The 20,716-nt window shown below is 37.9% G+C and overlaps 1 protein-coding gene across 1 annotated transcript; it reads left to right on the top strand.

The window, feature by feature from the left end:
- Positions 1-14,119: 14,119 nt before the first annotated feature.
- LOC129242153 (tigger transposable element-derived protein 1-like) lies at positions 14,120-15,313 on the top strand. Its single transcript, XM_054878718.1, has one exon. It carries the CDS (start codon positions 14,120-14,122, stop codon positions 15,311-15,313), a length of 1,194 nt encoding a protein of 397 aa, XP_054734693.1.
- The last annotated feature ends 5,403 nt before the right edge of the window (positions 15,314-20,716 follow it).

The following is a 20,716-nucleotide window of genomic DNA, read 5'->3' on the forward strand; positions in this document are numbered from 1 at the left end:
CCAATCCAGTGCCTGACGCCAGATTTCATTTGCGTCTTTGCGAAGCGTATCCATCTCCACTTTCGCATTTTTACCACGCTGGCTAGCGGCTGAACTTTGCACCTTTGGTATCGATCGTCATAACTTATGATGTTGGGCCACCAGATCTTCAATATCCTGCAGAAACATCTATTAACACAGCTTTGCATTTTGTTATCAACCCAGTTGCTTGTGAGCCAGGTTTCCGATCCATGCAAGAGTACTGATAGTACATTTGATTTAAAGATCCGTAATTTTGTATGTACGCTGAGGATGCTCGAAGAACAAATAGATCGGAGCTGTGCATACGCGCCGTTCGCTTTATTTATTCTGGCGATAACGTCTAGTTTCGCCCTACCTTCAGCGGCAATGGTACTATCCAAGTAAGTAAAAGTGTTAACGTTCTCAATTTAATCACCAATCACGAGGAACAGACGACTACTCATGGGCCGAATTTTTATGGCTTTCGTTTTCTCGTGACTTATTTTTAGTCCTACTTTCAACGAGGTTGAGAACAGACCGTTAATTTTGTTCTGAATGTCGGTGTGTTTGAGAGAGGATAGGAGGCATATATCATCAGCGTAGGTAAGGTCTTCGAGATGTTCGTGGGAGTTCCACTACGTACCTCTTCTTTTCGCCTCAATGCAACTTTTTAGTATATCATCAATAACAATTAAAAGTAACAAAGGAGGCAATAGGCAGCCTTGCTTTACGTCAGCACTGGTGAGAATGCTTTCCGAGAGATTGCCATTGTGCAAATGATTGTGATATGCTTGTTGTTAAGTTCCATGTTTCACAACTATACAGAACTACCGACTTCACGTTGGCATCAAATATTTACAGTTTTGTGTGCCTCGAGATGTGAGTTGATCTCCATACCTTGCTTAGCAAGCTAAATGCAACGCGTTCCTTAGATATTCGGTTGCGTGTGTCAGTTGTTGATCCGCCGTTTTTGGAAATTATGCTCCCAGGGTAGCAAATTCATCTACATCTTCAAGCGCCGTGCCGGCAATTTGAAGGGCTTGCGTTTCGGTGGTGTTAATCGACATTACTTTGGTCTTTGCTATATTAATTTTTAGACCTGTTTGTGCTACTGCATGGCATATCACTTGTAGTTTAATGATACGTAGGATATTAATTTGATCTACACAAGAATGATTGCTTCTGAAGCTTGCATGCTGTTTTCTCAAGGAGTTATCAGTAGAGGTTTTAATGCGATTTATAATAATAGCACGCTGGACAGGATATTAGACGCTATTGACAACAGCATTATAATATTTGTAGTTTTTGCATAGCTATAGGTCATCTTTCTTTGGCAGGACGACCAATATACCTTGTAATCAGACATCGGTATCTGTTCTTCATCCCAGAGTGCATTGAAAATAGGCCGAAGAAGATTTGCAGTCTGTTCTGGGCAAGCCTTAAACATTTTAGCTGGTAGACCCTCACAGGCGGCGACTTTATTGTTTTTAAAAGCTTTTATTGCATCGAGTATCTCCTGTTTGGATGGTGAGGAAAAAGATATTTTCACACACGAGGAGAAATTATAGCTTAAAGATATCAGCAGCGGGCCATTTGTGCCATTTTGTTGGTTAACAATTTCGCCAAAGTGTTCTCTCCACCTTTGCAATGCTCATCGTCAGTTGTTAATAGGCTTCCATCATTCGCGCTGATTGCGTGAGCTATTTTTTGACGAGCTCCAGACATTTTTCTTGGTATTTCGAACAGCATGCGTGGGTTCTGGGCTTGAGCTGGTTGTTCGGCCTCGTGCGCAAGCCCATTTATTTATAAGCAACTAAATTTTTATAAGTATTCTCAAATCAATTATAGTTAGCGCACGCAGACCCTAATATTTTTCGAAATATTTTGCCGAAGGACTTAAAATGTAATCGATTTTATAATTTGATGGAAACAATTACTTTTTTTGTGAAATTTTTTTTCCCTTGTTCACTCCTCTCGGGAGCATAGGGCCTCGACAAGACTCAGTCTTGCGTTGGTTTCGTTAATATATTTTGATTTCTGACAGGATTAGCCTGCTGCTACCAGTTCTAAGTAGTGGGAATGCCCACTTGCCGTTGCTTAGGAACAACGCCTTCTTACTGCTTTGGAGCGCCATCTGTGTTTCACATTTTTCTGCCAGAAGGATCGCACAGATGGTTGAGGACTTCACTAAATTTGATGTGTCTGTGAGGAATCAGATTTTTTTTATTTAGAAACAGGGAAAGTAGGTAAATTTGGAAAAGTACGAGGATCGTGCTTTACATGGGATTCGAACTCACAACCTCTTGGATGGCAGGCTAGTGGACGCTAGACTACCGAGGCCGCATTGAGATGTGAAATACCCTAATGTATATTTCCACGTGCTTTGTATTACATACCGTAAGCCATCAATAGTTTCACATCCCATCATTTCTAAATGCATTACAAATTTGTTTAAACATAATAAATAACAAATCAGCTTAATGAAATGTGTATGCGAATGTAAATCATTGCTATCGAGTTCTCATTTTCGAGACTTGATGTGGGGGGCTAATAAATAGATAAACAAGTCTAAAAGGAAAGCAAATCATTTTTCACCTTTCATCTTTTTGACAGCAGAGACAACGTAAATCAAATGAGCGCTGCGCTGCCTTTTAAATTTCTAATTCTTTTTTTTTTCAAATAAATTAATTCATATGCAAATTTTTTCTCAACACACACACACACACACATTTCATGTATGTTTCACAAATACTGAAAAATTAATGAAGCACAGCCTCGAAAATGTTATCAATTCAATTACAAACACACGCACATATATAGTACACTCATGCATATGTTCATGTATGTGAGAGCACTTTTACGAGTTCAAATGAGCAGCTTTGGGAGGCACCGAAAATCAATTATGCAAATATGCTGGCTAATATTTTGCTATTGATACTTGCACACGCGCACATGCACACAAATGCACTTAGTTCGCGTACGTGCACGCAAAATCTAGCTAATAAAATTAAAGCAGTGCTTGTGTGCATGTTTTGAGAAGAAGAAGCTTATCAGCTAACTGTTGAAAGAAGGTTTTCCGATCAACTGAAGATAAGCGCAATGCCAGGGTAGAAGATGGAGGGTGAAAAGCATTTCTTTTTGTGTTCGTTGTTTTTTTGTTTTTGAAGTCACATCATAAAATGTAATAAATTAAGAAATCCGTGTGTGTGTGTGTGTGCATGTGTTTGAGTATATTTGCAAATTTCGATTGTTGCGAATCAGTGTGCGTGAATCCTTATAACTACTACGAAGTATATTTGAAGTAACAGAGAAGCAAAAAAGTGAGCGGAGAAAATTTTTTTTTTTGCTTTCGCTGCAGGGCATGAACGGATGCGTAGCAAATTTAGCAATAGAAGAACATTTTTTTGTTTGGCTCTTTTTGTTGTTAAAAAGAAATTATTTTTTATTCATGCATTAAATTGTTTTGACTGCCAATCTTGCTTACATACCACAAATGCGTGCGCATATACAGTTATGAAGTGCTTCTGCAGCCACCTGCTTTACGTTATATGAGCTTTGTGCGCCTGAAGATATGCATCTGTAAAAGTGAAGCGCTGAAATTTGTCAAATGCAAAGAAGCAGAGAAGGGGCTGGGTTTTCTTTTTTTTACATTTTCGCATTATACTGCTTTAATCAAATTACCTTAAGTAAGCGGGCCAGCGTATGGGCGAGTACTTTTGTCAGGACTTGCCCTTGGCCTCGAGCTAACGTTGCCCAGCAGCAGCTGAGTTGATTCTCAGCGTCTGTTTTTGAGTTGGCTACCTTCTTATATGCAAATGTAAGCTTATAGGTATATACCTGAAAGCAGCAAGCGTAGATGAAATGACGACATCAATATCCTGCGGCAGGATATCAAAAATAATTTGTTTGACAATAAAAGAGGATAAACATTAAAATTATCATTGCTGTTATACAGCCAACAGCTAAAATGGCAAGTGAGGTTGGTGGCGATAAAAAGTAAAGATTTTCAAGTTATTTTTTTCACTGCTCCGCCAGTTTCTTGGGGGGTGGGAAACCAGCCAACTTAATGTTACACAAAATTCTTAACAAAAACTCTGCTGCACAATCACATTATCTCCTTTACTATTGTCTGTTATCCTGCTTAGCGGCGGAGCTGGCTCACAAGTCTTAGAACAGCGCTTGTGGCATGTCCTTTTTCATGTTTTACGCGCGCATTTAATTCGGGCGCATAATTTGTTTTTGGTTTTATTTTTTACTTGCTGCTCTAGCCGTACCACCCCTGGACATGCAAATGCTGGCAAGCACGTAAATGTAACCATTGTTTGAATTAAGCGTATCCTTTTGTGCTTGGCCATGTATTGGTTTTGTTGTTGCCGTTTTTTTTTTCTTCTTCATAAGTTCATGGCTGATTAGCTGCTAAATTCCGTCGTAAATTTGACAAATCGCAGCAAGTTGCTTTAGGCAACTTTACAAATGCCATGGGCTCGGGTTTATTTTGAAGCATATCTTGTAGCGTTTTTCCATTCGTTTTTCCTTTTCGTATTTGTTTAAGTAATCAAAATGCTAACAGCTCAATTATGAAATTAGTATGTTTGTTTAGCTGTTGTTGCTCTAAATGCATCGTAACGTTAACACTACTCCAAAGCAAAAAAAACCCTAGAGCCAGGCCATTCATTTCATATGTAAAATTGGTCGCTGAGTACGAAAATCCATAACTTTTTTCTGTCATTTAGTTTATAGACATCCCTAAATAACGATTTGACATTAAGATAAAAAAGGTGGATCTTAGAAGTTCTTAATGTCTCGAGATTCTGCTAACTGATCAAAACAAATTATATTCGCCTGGGGAAAAAGAAATGTAAAACTTTTGCGGTAATAGTTTAAAACTGTTTTCTATTAAATCTTCAACTCCTGGGCGATGCAATGAGTACTAATAGTCGATTATTTCTGTAATTTTATCGACATTTTCCACCTTTTCCTTAACATCAAAAATACCTGAACGGAATCGATGAGACCAAAATTTCACTAAGTTAGCTGTTAGAGTATTTCAGCGGCCTGGCTTGCATTTTCGCCCTTATTAAAGAAAATCAGGAAAATGTAGCGAATTTTCTCTTTGTTGACTTTGATTTAACATCCTGTAACTCACAATTGAATGGAACAAATAGAAACCCACAGCGTCCGGTGTTTTTTACGTGAGTACCTGCTGGCGTCAGCTCAAACCCACGGTGCTGAAAAGCACACGGATCAATTTAATTAATGATCAGAACCCAAATAACTTAGGTACCAATTAGCAGTGTGGCATGGACACACTAACCGTATCGGTAGGGCTCAAGGCCTATTTAAACCATTGCCGTTCTATGGGTCCCGGCATCCGGTTGCAACGCAACTCCACATCAACCTAAAGTCTCCCACGCTTTAGGTATCAACCACACCCACCACGAAAACCTCCCCGAAGTGCCGTTCACAAGAACAGGTCAGAGCAAACTCTGAGGGCTTCTGTTCCCCTTGGTACCGAGATTAAGTCTTCGGTCAGACCTTGTACCCGAAGACACTACCAGTTGAGCTTTCATACTGCTCAGGGGCAGGTAACACGAGATTTTAATCGCCTTTTACGATAGTCATACCTTGCCTCGGGCAAATTCTAACCCCTGACCCGCAGGGGGAACATAAACCAACAATCAAATTTGTTTAGTGTGATATGATTTCTTGCTAACGAGCATAAACCTTAAATTCTTTGATCGATACTTTACGAGATATTGATCGCTACAGCCATCTACCGGGGTTAGGATAAAACGAACACAAAAATAAAAACAAACTAAAAACACTTAGGCGGCTGCGGGGATTCGGAGCGAAACCCCAAAGCCTCCTCTGTTATGGAATGAGGGACGGAATCGTATTCTCTAACTAGACCGCTCCGCGGGGGGAAATTCGAGGGGCAATATGAGTAGGGGCGGAAGAGCGTCGAAGTAGACGCTCAAATCTTTATTTAGGCGGGACTCGGGAGGGAAGTAGGTATCGACCTACCGCATTGTCACAGGAGCGTGAGTGGGAATCCCATTCACGTAAGTAGGCAGCAGCAGGCGGAACCTCTAAGCTCGAAATTGTGGATAGAAATGACCGAGAAATGAATCCTCCGCCATTGCAAACCAAAACTTCCTAGGCCGAGGGAGCTTATCGGCAAGCGCCAATCCTGCTAAATGCAGAGGCCCTCGGGCCTCTTGCTTAAACTAAAGGAGTCATCACCTACGGCTTCGAAAGGGTAATCCAAAGTGTCTGCCAAACTGACGTCAGGGGGATGTCTCTGCAGTTCCGGATGAGCTGGGAGGGGATAGGCCCACGGTAGAGGAACCTCCCGTGAAGATGGCCGTGGAATCCGTCATTTTGGATGGGGGTGGTGCTGATGACGTTCGCTCTCAAATGGGCTTAATCTTCTTTATCAGGCAACTATTCGACAGACTTCTGGCCTTGGATAATGAGGACGCTGACTGCAGGCTGTTGGAGAAGATTATCGAAGATGAAGATTCTTTAGATAAATCTTCAGCACTCTAAGGCAGCATACGCCAATTTACTACTCCATCTTGAGCAAGAGGAGCCGTGGCAGAGCACCAGCGTTATTTCTAGAATCAGGACGAAAAACTATTAATGTGGTGCCGAGTGGGGAAGGTAAACCTAGATCCTGTGTACTCATCAGCATTAATTTTGCAATTCCTACTTCACCTGCACTGCTTTTTCATTAAAGTTAATCGTTTTTATGATATTTTCAAAGTTAAAAAATATATATTTTTTTGCAAAAGTATGAAAACTTTTGGTAAATATTACTTACTTTTGCTTCACCAGTCACCTAGCGAGTAAAGAATAAAATCAAAAATTTTCTTTCAATCTGAAGTTGCTTATAATTTAACAGCTCCATTTCCTCACTTAGTTGCGATCAAACTGTTATGTATTAGAATTCCATTGCTTTCGAAGCATCTCGTTTGAAAGTATGCAAAATATAATACAAAAATATTCTTACTTTAATACCATAAAAAGTATTGGTACTTTTCAATAGGAAACACAATATCGAAGGCCTGTTACTACCCACCTTCAAAGAAATAAGACTGCAACTGTCTTCTAAGGTCAAATAGGGGTAATCTTAGACTGTAATATGAACTGAAAGACGCACGTCGAGCAGAAGGTTTCTCTGGTAGTGTAAGAGAACCTGTGGCAAAACTTGGGGTCTAACACCGGCGATAACACATTGATTGTACATCACACTGATTATACGCATAATAACATATGCCTTTGTGGTCTGATGGAAGGCTAATATGGTTAACTTTAGAGTAAAACCCCTAACCAGACTATAGAGAAGTGTGTGTTTGGGTACCACAGGTGCTATGAACTTGCAACCCCTAGATCTTCAAGTTCGGAAGGAAACAATCAAGGCGGCATACAGACTCAAGTCAAACGGAGTCTGGGGAAATGAAGAAAACACTGGTCACTGTCAGATTTGCCACCAGTTGTCGGAGCGGTGCACACTGTTCTCGATGCCAGCGGATAATCGGATGCTGTACGTTAGCATCGGTAGGAAGTATGACGTTTTGATTTCAGATAGAGATCATAGGTTAAGTTCAGAGAACTGCTTAACGAGATTTCAGCACACTTTCTGCACCGACGGATCTACAACCAGTAATAGTAATGGATCTGGAAGGTGCTTAGATGAAGACACTAAGCATTCCTACGCTACAGGACAGCTGGCAACGGTATTCTTAACAGAAGTATCTGCTATCTTAAATGTAGCACATTGGCCAATGAGAAAAAGTGGTGGGACAATAGTATTGGAATTTGTAGTGACAGTCGCTAAGAGCTTCTACGCTGATCATCGAAATTAGCCGGTGAATGTAAGACGAAACTGAACTGTGTTGCAAAAGACAACAGAATTTGTATTATTTGGGTGCGTGGACATTGTGATAATACAGGGAACGAGTTGGCTGATAATGAAGGCTCTGCATCCTTTCTAGGTGTAAATCCTGCATCGATTAAACTATGTATTGACGACTTTATGAGGTTTACCCATAGACGACTTTGCTCTAAGTTAGGCTCCTGCAGAATAGTTAAGTGCTTTGTGAATGAACCAAATAGGAAATTAGCGACATTTCTCCTAAAACTTAACAGAAAGGATCTGAGAGTATTGGTGGGTGGAATGACATGACACAACGCCAGTGGTCAACATACGGCTACTATGGAAAGCATTGGCGAGTGAATATGTCTACCCTGCCGTGTGAATGAGGACACCCCAGAGAATTTTCTTTGAAGCTGCCCAACGTTTTCTAGAATCAGTCTTTGACTATTGGTGTGCGTTGTACTAAGTATGCATAAAGTTCATACTCCTCCTCTTCCGGATCTCTTAGAATTCATCAGTGAATTCAAAAGATTCGCGGAAGAATGACATCAAGCCAATTTTTTTGTCTTACCATCCATACGGTCTATTTATCCTGTCTCCCTATTCCTTCCACTGTAATCTATCTGGTGCAGTATAATGGTTTTCCTTACTGAATGCTTGGACTTGTCCAATCCCCTACAAATCTGAGCGCTGAACTCAGAGTATCACTTGTGAGCTAAGCGGCTATAAAAATGTAGCTAAACTGTTGTTGCTTTCACATACAAGTTTCTCGCTTAGCGAACAGCGATGTGGTGAATCGAAAGCGGCAATTGTAAGAAATCAAGAATAAATTTTCGTACGACGCATTTCTTGGAGGGTTTGATTCTTGGGTAAAAAAAATCATTAATTGGTGGCATTTATATTTGAAAAGAACAACACACTTCAATGAAGTAACAGGAAAGAAAATGTGAAAAGATTTATGCTGGTATGAAGGAATATCAACTGCCTTTATACGTCCAGAGCCCATCTGTGGCATTGGCAAAGGGTGCTACTCACTCGAACAAAAGATGAGTGAGAAGCTTATAGACAGACCACTTACCCCTTATCCAAAAGTAATATCGAAAATACCTCAGCTTAGTTTCAAAAAATATTTGCGGACTTTAGAATACTTTCAACCAGTTTTGAGATCTTGCAATCAAAACTATATGTGGAGTACTTGAGCCTTTCTAGGAGTAACCCACTTAGTGCCGATTGGAGGCGATTGCTGGGAAAACGTTGGACTAATTATTATTATATAAATGCATATATTTTATTAGTAAAATATTTTTATTATCTTTTTTTGCTTCCATTTCTAATACATTTTTATTCCACTTTTACTATCATTTCTCTTTCCTTACTCTTTTGTATAGCACATGCGAATTGCTTGTTCGTGACTTTATAGAAAATTCGCAGAAAAGCTAATTGCATAGGGGAACAAAATATGGATTAAAGTACTGCATAGATACAAACACACATACATAGATTCATATGAAAGTGGATGCTCCAAGTCAACTTCACCTTGACCCAATTAAAATTTAAAAGCTCTTAGTACTGATGCGTGCACTTAGGTTAGGAAATATGTGGAGCAAATGATTTGAAAGAAAACATTTTTTTTTGGTTTTTGTAATTTAAAAGACCTTTCTGTACAGCTGCTGTAGGTGACCTTGTAGTACGATTGCGAGTTTTAAGGTATATTGCATTTGTATGTATTTGAATGATTCCACTTCTGAAAAAATAGCAAAACTTGCCGAGATTTTTGTGGAGTTCAAGCACAAAAGTGGAAGTAAAACTCTGAAATGCTATGAGAGAAATTTCGTCAAAACATAGCTCATTTAACGGGGTCACTATTAAGCGTTGTACGGAATGTAACTTCACATAGAAGGTTTTTGAGGCAGCTGGTTACGTATATGAAGTAAAGTTTTCAGCTTTTATGGTGGCTATGATGATTTTTAGAAGTAATCAGCTGGCATTAATTGAAACTTGGTGATTTCACATCTGTAGTTATTTTTCAAATCAAAAAAATAATAAAAATAAGAAAAAATTAAAAAATTTAAAAAAATGTCAAAAATTACAAAAAAAAATAAAGAATCAAAAAGGATTGAGAAACTTTACTGAAACCTAATCATGCTGGACCTTAGAATTAACATTTGTTGTAAGCGAACGACAGGCGTTGCAATACATTCAGAACTGATTTCAGACGTCTAATTAGCGCAGGCAAAATAGTCAAGTTACATACAAAATTTTAAATGCGGGTTGTCAAGGAGCGGAAAAGATGATAATCGGTCGGTGCAAGGTCCGGAGAATACGGCGGATGCTGAAGGACCTCCCATTCGAACTCTTAGATTGCGCCTTTGACGACTTGTGGAATATGAGGCCTGGAGTATGGTTTGACGTCGCGATCAGGTTTTTTCCGTCAAATAGCCTCATTCAAACGGTATAGCTGTGCAATGTAGAGCTCCTTGTTGACCGTGGTATTCTTTTGGAGCATTTCTCAGAGCACCATGTCCTAGCCAGTCCCACCAAACAATAAATGCCTTCCGCTGTGCGACGTGTCATCGACGTCAATTTCGCCATTTTTGAACTTTGCGAACCCTTCCCAGGCTGCTTCTGCATCTTTTGAAAAGCAAAGAAGAGCAGGTGTCGAAAGTGTTGATTTTTGTCTCCTGGGTATTCTATTTTTAAGCCTTACAACTAATAAAAAATTAAATAACTCAAAAATGCAATTAATATAGTTTTGCAGAGCAGAAAAAGTTCTATTGCATGAATACTTACATAAAAAGAAAGAAAGAAAATAATGTAATGTACAAAATCAAATAAATAAATAGTCAACACTTGCCAAAATATTAAAGTAGTATATTTTTCTCGCGCACTGTTCAAAATAAAAGAAGTTAAAAGTAGACAAGTAAAGAAAAATGCAGGTTTGTGTTATCTTCCAAAACTTAATTTTGTGCACAATTTTGTGTCATGATACCCTTGCTAATTCCCCAATAATGCTACCAGCATCATTATTTGCTATATTTATTTTATCTATCCGTATTTACTTTTGATTAATCCAATAAATCAGAAAAAAATATACATTTCGCAACCTTAAGTTGAACTCACGTCGATGACCATTAGCGGCGTACACTCAAAAGCAAAGTAAACCTGGCCAAAATAAACACATAACAACCAGTCGAAAAGGGATGAGAAACAAATAAACGTACAAAAAGGCATTTGTAGCGGAGTTACACGTACAACGTAGCGCCCGCAAATTGCGTCACTTAAGCACGTACACATGCAATGTAAAACCACTTGAAAGCAGGAATGTTAAATAAATACAAATATACTGGAATTTAAAAATGTCAAACAAATAATGGCTGAGTATATTGTAAGTTTTTAGCAAAAAAAAAAAGTTATGAATAAAAAGCTGCTACCGCAGGTTCTGCTGGAAAAAATTTCGCTTTGCTGAAAAAAGTATGAGAGACATGACAAACATGCAACTACCGCAAGCGTAACTGTTGCCTCTAATTTATTTTTAATAATGCTAACAAGTGGCAGTCAAGCAAAATGGCTTCGCTTTTCGGCGTTCTCGTTTGTGTTTGTGCATGCAAAGAAAGTCGCTGCTGGCTTTGATATTCGCCAAATATTGACGCCAATGATTACCTCATAGAGAGCGTTGAATGAAATGTTAGAAATGGCGGTAATTTTTATATTTGAACAAAAAAAGACAAATTGAGAAATTGTAAGCAATAAAAAATCTTTATTGTATCACTGATAGTTTGGCAAAATTAGATATAACTTTGAAAATATCAATCTGAGCCAAATATAACCTTCAGGCTTATGAAATAGCATTCCACGAGCAATTTTTTCGTAAAACATTTTAACCCATTATTGTCTCTCATAGTGCGACTTTTTAAATCTCTATTTGAAATGTACCTAAAATGTTTTATTAAACAAGGAGTTGAAGGATTAAAGGGTTCTACAAATATATTACTTGGAAAATTTCATGAGAAAAGATCCATATTCTCTCACAAAAACTTCAAACAATTAAGGGAAATGCCCAAAAAATTGAATTAACAAATTGGTTTTATTTTGTATAAATACATATTCCTTCATGACAACGCCAACCCCTACATTACACAGGTCGTCAAAGCCGCACTCCAAGAGCTCAGCATCCGCCGTATTTTCTGGACCCTGCACCGACCGATTACCATCTCTTGCGCTCTCTGTCAAATCATATGAACGACATTATCTTCGATAACAAAGAGGCGAAGAAGTCCCTAAAAACTGGCTCAACAACTTCTTTGATACCAAACCAGGCAAGTTTTAGCGGAACGGCACCAAAAAATTGGTCGGGGGTGAGACGCGGTGAATATATAATTACACCTAATTCTCTTTTTACACGAATTTTTTTTACACGAATTTGATTTAACACGAGTTAAAAAGAGAAAAAATTTTTTTTTTTACACGAATTGTTTTGTTTTAACACGATTTTCAATATTTTATGAATTTTTCTTGAATCTCATAGAGCAAATCGGATTCATTGTTTGGGATTTTTGTTTTAGCATATCGGTTTAGGTTATTTGTTTAGGATCTTAGAATATCAGCATGTAATTGCATCTATACAGGATGAGCGGCTTTGGGCTGTTATCGTGTACAGCTGTTGCTATAAAAATATGTGTATATGAGTGGGATTCCCCGAATTTTGCATAGAGTAAAGACGTAATGTACTTTTTACGCAATTTAGTTTGGTTTTGAGAGTTGAAAAGAAAAGACGCTTAGTTGTTGTGAGTATTTAAAACATTATAAGTAAAATAAAGTTAGTCCTCGTATAGATTTATTAACTCAATGACAGGTAAGCTTTAAATCATTTTCAAATCTTTGCATTATTAATATGAAAAATATTTTGGTGGCCTTAACACAATGCCACATAATTCACCTGTAATAAAAGCCAAGAGGAAGGCGATCAGTTTAGATACTAAAATTAAAATTTTAGATCAACTTACAACAGGACAAGGAGCAACGGCTGTAGGAAAGCATTTTGGTATTCATGAAGCTACCATAAGAACGATCAAGAAAAATGAAACTGCGATTAGAAAATCGGTATGTTCTGGAACGAAAATAAGTTTTAAATCATCGTCATACATAAGAGATGTTGTCAAAGAGAAGATGGAAAAAACTTTGGTAATGTGGATTGAAGATAAATCACAAAAAAGAATACCAGTAGATGGAATTGCTATCAAGCAAACTGCATTAAGAATTTATAAACGTATTAAAGAAGTTGAGCCAGGCACTTCATCTCAGTCAAAACAACCCGAATTTCCTGCAAGTACAGGTTGGATGACAGGTTTTCTTAAGGGGTTAGGTGGGTTACAGAGGTTCAAAAAAAGGGTATTTTTAGTATTTTTTTTTTAATATATACAATCATATATTTTATTTAAACAATTCAGCATATCAAAGATACATATTTAAACAGTATTTTGTGAAATTTTTATTTAAAAATTCCGAAAACTCAGCCGTTGGTACCTCATCTCCCTTAACGTCTCACAAAAAAATGCTCTTGCCGTGGACAGCATAACTCATTATTGGTTCATTTAAAATCAAAAAACCAAAAATATTTCGTTAGTACATGGATAAATCTCGTTACTGGACGAAGGAAAAAAAAAATTAATTTGAATTTTTGACAGTCTTTGAACAAAAAAACACAATTTTTGGTCAAATTTTCGTCATGTGTTGGCTCGAAAAAATTAGTTGTAATAAAAATAAAAAAAAATCCTTCGTTCAATAACTTGATAATGTTATTCCAAATATGTGTGCAAAATTTGAACAAAATCGCTTCATACCTTTTCGAGAAATCGTGTCCACCGACTTAAAAAATCGAGTTTTGAGATAAACGCGTATACCTGCGAAACGCTGCACTGACATGGCCTGATGGGCGGAACTTCTGAAGGGTCTATCTCGTAGAATTTTACTCGGCTCAATTTGAAATTTTAGGAGAATATTTTAAACGTGTTATACTATTTAATAAGACAAAAAAAAAATCGATTTTTTGAAATTTTCAAACCCACCTAACCCCTTAAACGACATGCTCTTCATAATGTAAAAATTAAGGGAGAAACTGCGTCTGCAGATGAATTGGCTGCCAAAAAATTTCCTGAAAAACTTAGAAAAATTATTGAAGATGGAGGATACACCCCAGATCAAGTTTGGAATGTAGATGAAAGTGGCCTCTTTTGGAAAAAAATGCCGAGCAGAACTTATGTTGCAAAATCGCAGAAAACTGCCGGTGGTTTAAAAGTAGCAAAGGACCGTGTAACATTGTTGTTTTGTTCCAATGCTTCAGGAGAACGTATGTTAAAACCACTGCTAGTAAATCGTGCTTTAAGACCAAGCTCGATGAAAAGTGTAGATTTCAATAAACTGCCAATTCACTGGACAGCAAACAAAAAGGCATGGATGACCAGTGCAATCTTTACAGAATGGTTCCAGAAATACTTCATTTCAGAACTTAGACGCTACATGAATGCAAAATGTCTAGAATTTAAAGTTCTTTTAATTCTAGACAATGTACCTTGCCATCCGCTCTTGGAGCACCCAAATGTGCAATTTTGCTATCTTCCGCCTAACACTCCATCCTTAATACAACCGCTAGACCAAGGGATCATTGCTACTTTTAAAAAGTACTACATAAAACGTTCATTCCAATACGTGGTAGACAAACTAGACCATAATGAGGATTTAACAGTCATTGATATGTGGAAACAATTTTCTATTATGGACTGCATTAATCAAGTTGGGTTAGCGTTAGCTGACTTAAAGCCATCAACCTTGAACTCATGTTGGAAAAATATTTGGCCAGAATGTGTCAAAAGCAAAGATCCTGATCCTGTCATCCATAATAACGCTGTTTTTACTGACATCAAAACGCTGGCACATACAATTGGTGGAGATGGATTCGATGATCTATCATTTGCCGATATAGAGGAATTATTAACTGATAAAAGCTTGAGCGAAAATGAAATTATAGACCTCACCCTTGAGACTCATCAAGACAGAGAACATAGCGATAATGACGAAGAAGATCCTCCCATTTTAAATGCAGCTCTAATTAAAGAAGGTCTTGATCTTGCCAGAAAATTAGGTAATCATTTTCAACAACATGATCCTGATGAGGAACGAGCTGCAAAATTTCAACGTGAACTGAAATCATTAATGGCATCTTACAGGGAACTTTATAAAGGTTTATCACGAAATCAAACACAATCTTTAATGACTGATTTCCTTCCAAAAACTACTGAATTATCAACACAGGAGCCTAGAGATGATAATCCAGAAACAATTTCACAAGATGATGAACAAAATAATTCTAGTGATGACAGTGATATTCTAGTCTTACGCAAACGTATGCGTTTATTGTCAGAAAGTGACAATGCATAAAAGTTTTTTATGTTTATATTATTATATTTTTACTTGTTTTATATTAATGAATTTCAGATATTATTTTCTTTTTTTTCAAAGTATAATTTATTTCTTATAATATATTTAAAGAATTAAAATGTGTAAACACGAAATAAATTCTTTAGTGAACTCTAAAAAGAATTTTTTAGTATTGTTTTCACCTAATTCTCTTTTTACACGAATTTTTTTTTACACGAATTCTTTGGGAACGTATCTATCGTATAAAAAGAGAATTAGGTGTAATTAACTTATTAATATAATTAATGTTTTATGTTTAAGTAAAACTCTTCGGTAAAAATACAGAGAACTTATTCCCCAACCCAATAGTTGTTTCTGGTAAACCTTTTTTTTATTTATCGCATAGTCTGCTTTTATGCTTATACACCTCGCCCAACGCTGTTGTAGTTTGTTGATCCCTTTCGCATTATAGGATTTGCCAAAGCTTAAAAAATAGACATTCGTTTCTGTAATCACCTCCCCGTTTGAATAAAATATTTTTCCCGCCTGCCATTACTTCAAATAGAGGAACAAATAGTAGTGCGAGGGATCCGAGCGAGCCAATTCTGGAAAATAGGGGGGATGTGAGGCGAGTTGGAACCTCATTTACAGTGATTTTGCAAGCACAACTGATGAGGCGTTTGCTGGTAATGTCGTCTGGTTCATGTCGAAGATACTTACTTAGTAAAATGATAGGTGGCGCAAAATTAATCACTCTGTCGTAAGTTCTTCAATTTTTGCAAATGGTTTCGTACGTCAATCAAATTTTCCACTTGTGTAGACATGCAATGGAGTGCGTAAAGGTCAAAGTAAAGATTTCCATCTCTCAAAATATTTTTTTAACATTTTGTTAAAAAAGTTCTTTAAAACCTAAATTGCATGAATAGTTTTTGGGCCACCCTGTATTTCTATTTTTTTTTATTTTTTTCCATGGGCCACTGTTAGCCGAGTTGTATTATCTACACTCAAGCGAACACTTGTCAGTCGCCACGATTAGCTTCCTCTTTCACCATAACAAACATTTCTTTAGCTTTGCCAGTGATAGTAACTGGTTGCTGCGCTTTGAAGAATTCGCTTTTTCATTTTTTATTTTCTCATATTTTTCATAGCCTAACTATTGATGCATAAAATGTTTGCTTTTGATTTTAGCAATTTTTGCGCTGATTTTCATTTTATCTCCAAACTTCACTTTCAATTATCAAAGCACACTTGATTGCGCCTGTGTTTATTTTGAATAAAAAATTATACCAAAGCACTTGAAACCTACGCTTATCAGGCTATCATTGCTCGTCTTCATTTGCTTTTGGGTCACTTATTTGAAACTTTGACTACGCAAGCAAGCCGTGCGCTCTCATATTTGCGCGGTGTGTACGTGTACGCGTGTGTGTGTGTAAATGTAATCTGCCTGCCCCGTAAAGGGTTTCACATTTCGCAAATATCCTGTAACCACATGTGTTTTTATTCCTTTCGTGTTTATTTATTCCTTTCGCAAAAAAAGGAAAACACAAAAAATTAATAAATAGAAAAAATGCTCAATTCCTAAGGGACGATATGTGATTGAATTTTGCGTTCTTCATTTTGCATTTTTTAATGCGCATTTTTCAGTTCTTTTTTTTTTCAAAGGTTCGACTTTGTTTTGTTTGTAGTTTTGCAGATTTTTGATTTTACTTTGCTCTCCAAAACAAAATTTGTGCGCCTGTTTGGTTTGCCATAATCCGCTTTTTGCAGCAACCCGTTGGCTATCCCCTTTGAACATAGCAATGTTTCTCTTTTTTTTCAAATTTCAAATCATTGCATTTTTTATTTTTGAATTCGCTAAATGGTATTTGCTTTAACCGCTATTTGGTTTTTGGTAGTCGTGAGTGATTTTGCGTGAGATTGATAATCAATTCGATTGATTGATTGATTGATGCTGAGATACATGACGTTTTGGTGGTGGTGTTCAAAAACGCCGCATCGCAGTCTAAGAAAAAAAATAAATAAATAAAAAAGGAAACGAATCATATTAAGAAAAAATCAAAAGGGTTGTTGAATTTACGAAAGAAAAAAAATAAGAAAGAATAAAAATCTGATAGGAGAAAATTTTAGAAAATAAAAATGAGTTTCATACTTTACAATTTACGTTTTTAATATTTAAACTTTTAACGGTATCTACAAATAAGCACACACTTCACAAAACTGAAATTATTTATTAAGTAAAGTAAAGTAAAGTAAAGGTAGTAGCATACGCCAATGACTTGGTCCAGATGGTCCGTTTACCTCAGTCATAGCTGAGATTTTGGAAAGGTCACTGGTTATACTCAGTCGCTGGGCTGCTACTTGCGGCCTTCGAGTCTACTCCGACAAAACGGAGCTGGTGCTATTTACCAGAAAATATAAACCTCCACCCTTCCGACTTCCCAAATTAAACAACCAATCCCGCTTTCATCGGAAGTTAGGTATCTGAGTGATACTTGACTCCAAACTCCATTGGAAGCTATACATTGAATATCGGGTAAAGAAGGAAAGTATAGTCTTCTACTCCTGCAAATATATGTTCGGCAAAAATGGAGACTCAAGCCACAGGTCGTGCTATGGATGCACAATGCAGTGGTTTTGCCAATTTTAACATGCGGGTTCCTGGTTTGGGCGAAGCTCTTCAGAAGGGCTATAATAGCAGTAAACTGGGGAATGTTCAAAGAACTGCATGCATTGGTATCACCGGAGCATGTAAAACTTGCCCCAGTGCTGCCTTGAATGTCCTTTTGCACTTACTTCCCATCGACTTTTCCGTCATTTCCATCGCAGCTCAAAGCGCAATCAGGTTAAGGCTGCGTTGCATCTGGAGGCAATCTCTCAAGCGACATGGTAGCATTTTCGGGCAGTTAACATCGTATTTCTCCGAACTTCGAACTGATCTCTCTATCCGCAAATTGTAGTTTGAGAGTCGAGCTAGGGCGATCTTTCCGAATAGACAAGATTGGATAGAGCGAAAAATCTGCTCCGAAGCTTGCACCTCTGTCTTCCAAGACAGAATTGGGAGTCGAGGCGGGGGTTTTCTCTAAGTCATGAAATTTATCTATCTCCTTTAAGCTGCCGAACACTGCTAGTGTTTTTCAAGTAGAAGTCTTTGCGTTCCTGCAGGCATGCAAAAAGCTTAGGTAACGGAGACCGGGTGAGATGTTAACATTTTCTCCGATAGTCAAGCCTCAATCAAGGCTCTAACGACGTGATGGAGCAGAACCAAACTAGTAAGCTCCTGTAAGGAGAATATCAAATCTCTTGGGTGTGCAGGTAACATTTCTCTGATCTGGGTTGCAGGATATAGGAACATAGAGGGAAATGAAATTGCAGATGAGCTTGCCAGGAAGGGGACTGAATTGGCGTCAGGGTCCTCCTACCCAAATTATTTTTCGGGAAAGCGCAGAAAGATGGAGCTCCATTTCTTCGTGTGCTATTTCGAAAACCCTTTGGCCCCAGTACAATATACGGAGGACTCAGAAAATCTTTTGGACTCCTCGCCATTTAATTTCGGACGATCAGCACTCACGCGGAAAAGCTAGGGTTGCCATTTAACCCCCATTGCAGAAGCTGTGGGAACATTTCAGAGAAGGAGACTGTAGAGCATTTTCTCTGTAAATGTCCGAGTTTAGAAGCGAGGCGACTAAGGTCACTGGATGCTACTTTCTTCGACAAACTGGGGCAGTGCGCCAACTTAAATTCCATCAATCTCCTCCATTATTTCAACAGCTCTGGCTGGCTGTAGATATCTGCCTGTTGGAGGTCTCATAATGGTATAAAAACGACACTTTAGTGCTGCTTCAGGAGTGCCAGACCGGCACTTCAACCACTTCATCTACCTACCTACCTAAAGTAAAATCTATAGAACAAAAAAAGTATAAAACCAATGGCATTATGATAACTTACTTAACTCCTTGGGGCATCAATTGGATTAAGTGTTTTATAACATTTTGATAAATTTTTGACCATTCGTCAATAACCGCACTTTTACGGGTTTTAGCGCTACCAAACTATTTTTGATTTTTGAAAACCGATGAGAACGTATTTCCCAGGCATTTTGTATTGGTTAAGGTCAAGATTGTAGTTAAGTCATTAAAATTGATATTTTTTTGCTGCTAAAAACTCTTTTGTTGCTTTTGAATCATGCGTTGCCATGCTGCAAAATCTACTCCTCATTGAAATTGCCATCAAAAAATCTAATAAGTACTTCGCCTAGGAGTTTTATATAGTTGACACTATTCATTCCTGTGTATTTAAAACATATAGACGTTTTGCCTTTTTTACTAATGCCTGCCTAAACTATGATGGAACCCCCTCCGAAATTATGAGCCATTCTCTTTTCTTCTTTCTTCCGTTTATCATACCAATGCACTTGGGAGTCCTAGTATTAATTAATAATTTCAAAATTAAAATTCGGATTTTTAAAAATATTTTGTTCGAATTTGCCGTATTTATTTTCAAAACATCGAATATTTGTGTTTTACTTTCTTCAAGCGCGTAAGGCTTCCTGTGCATAAATTTCAATTAAGATGGAGAAAAACTATCTGAACGCTTATCATAACCCAATACAAACAATCGTTTTATATGATTGACACATGGTGCTGTGTGAATGGACTATCGGCAGATCCTACCAAGACTGGTATTGTCCTCTTCACCAGAAGGAGGAAGGTTGATGGACTCGTTCTGCCTAAGCTAAAATGAGTCATAATCAAGCTATCCAAAGAAATTGAATTCCTTGGAGTAATCTTCGATAGTAAACTTCTTTGGAAGTCACACGTTGAAACAAAAACCTCCATAACACTGACAACCTTCTGGCAATGCAAAGGTGTTTTTGAGGAAAACGTAGTGTCTTTCTCCTAGCACGATCCTATGGATCTACACGGCATATAAGACCTATTATCACCTATGCATCTGTGGCCTGGATAAGTAGACTCCCTCTCTTGGGAGTCAGGAAGACCATATCGAGACTACAACCCACTGTGACCATCTGTTACAACCGAGCTTTTCTACTACGACCACTGCAGGCCCGACACCAGATGCTCTGGTTAGTCTACCACTACTTGATGTTTGAATCCAAGGAGAGGCCTTAAAGGCCTTGGAAAACAATGTGAATCGGTATGGCCTCTGTCTGGCATTGGACGTCCCTCCAACGATACTCCCCATGCTTCTTAACGCCATCAGAAGACGTACGTGAAAAGAGATACAGTGTGGTGCTGCCAGAGCTCAAGAGCTCAGGCAGATCTGTATCTGTCGGCAGCGACAGCAAAGCTGCGCTCATGGTCTTAGACATCCCTCCAACCACTTCAAGGGTAGTTGAGTACTGTAAATCCAGGCTCAACTGCGTCGGTAGACATAATATCCTGATGTTAACGTGATTCCCAAGAT

The sequence above is a fragment of the Anastrepha obliqua genome, chromosome 3, assembly GCF_027943255.1.
Source record: "Anastrepha obliqua isolate idAnaObli1 chromosome 3, idAnaObli1_1.0, whole genome shotgun sequence".
NCBI lineage: Eukaryota > Metazoa > Arthropoda > Insecta > Diptera > Tephritidae > Anastrepha > Anastrepha obliqua.

Excerpts from the sequence above, each read along its gene's own strand:
- LOC129242153 (XM_054878718.1), top strand. The coding sequence starts at position 14,120 with ATGCCGAGCAGAACTTATGTTGCAAAATCGCAGAAAACTGCCGGTGGT.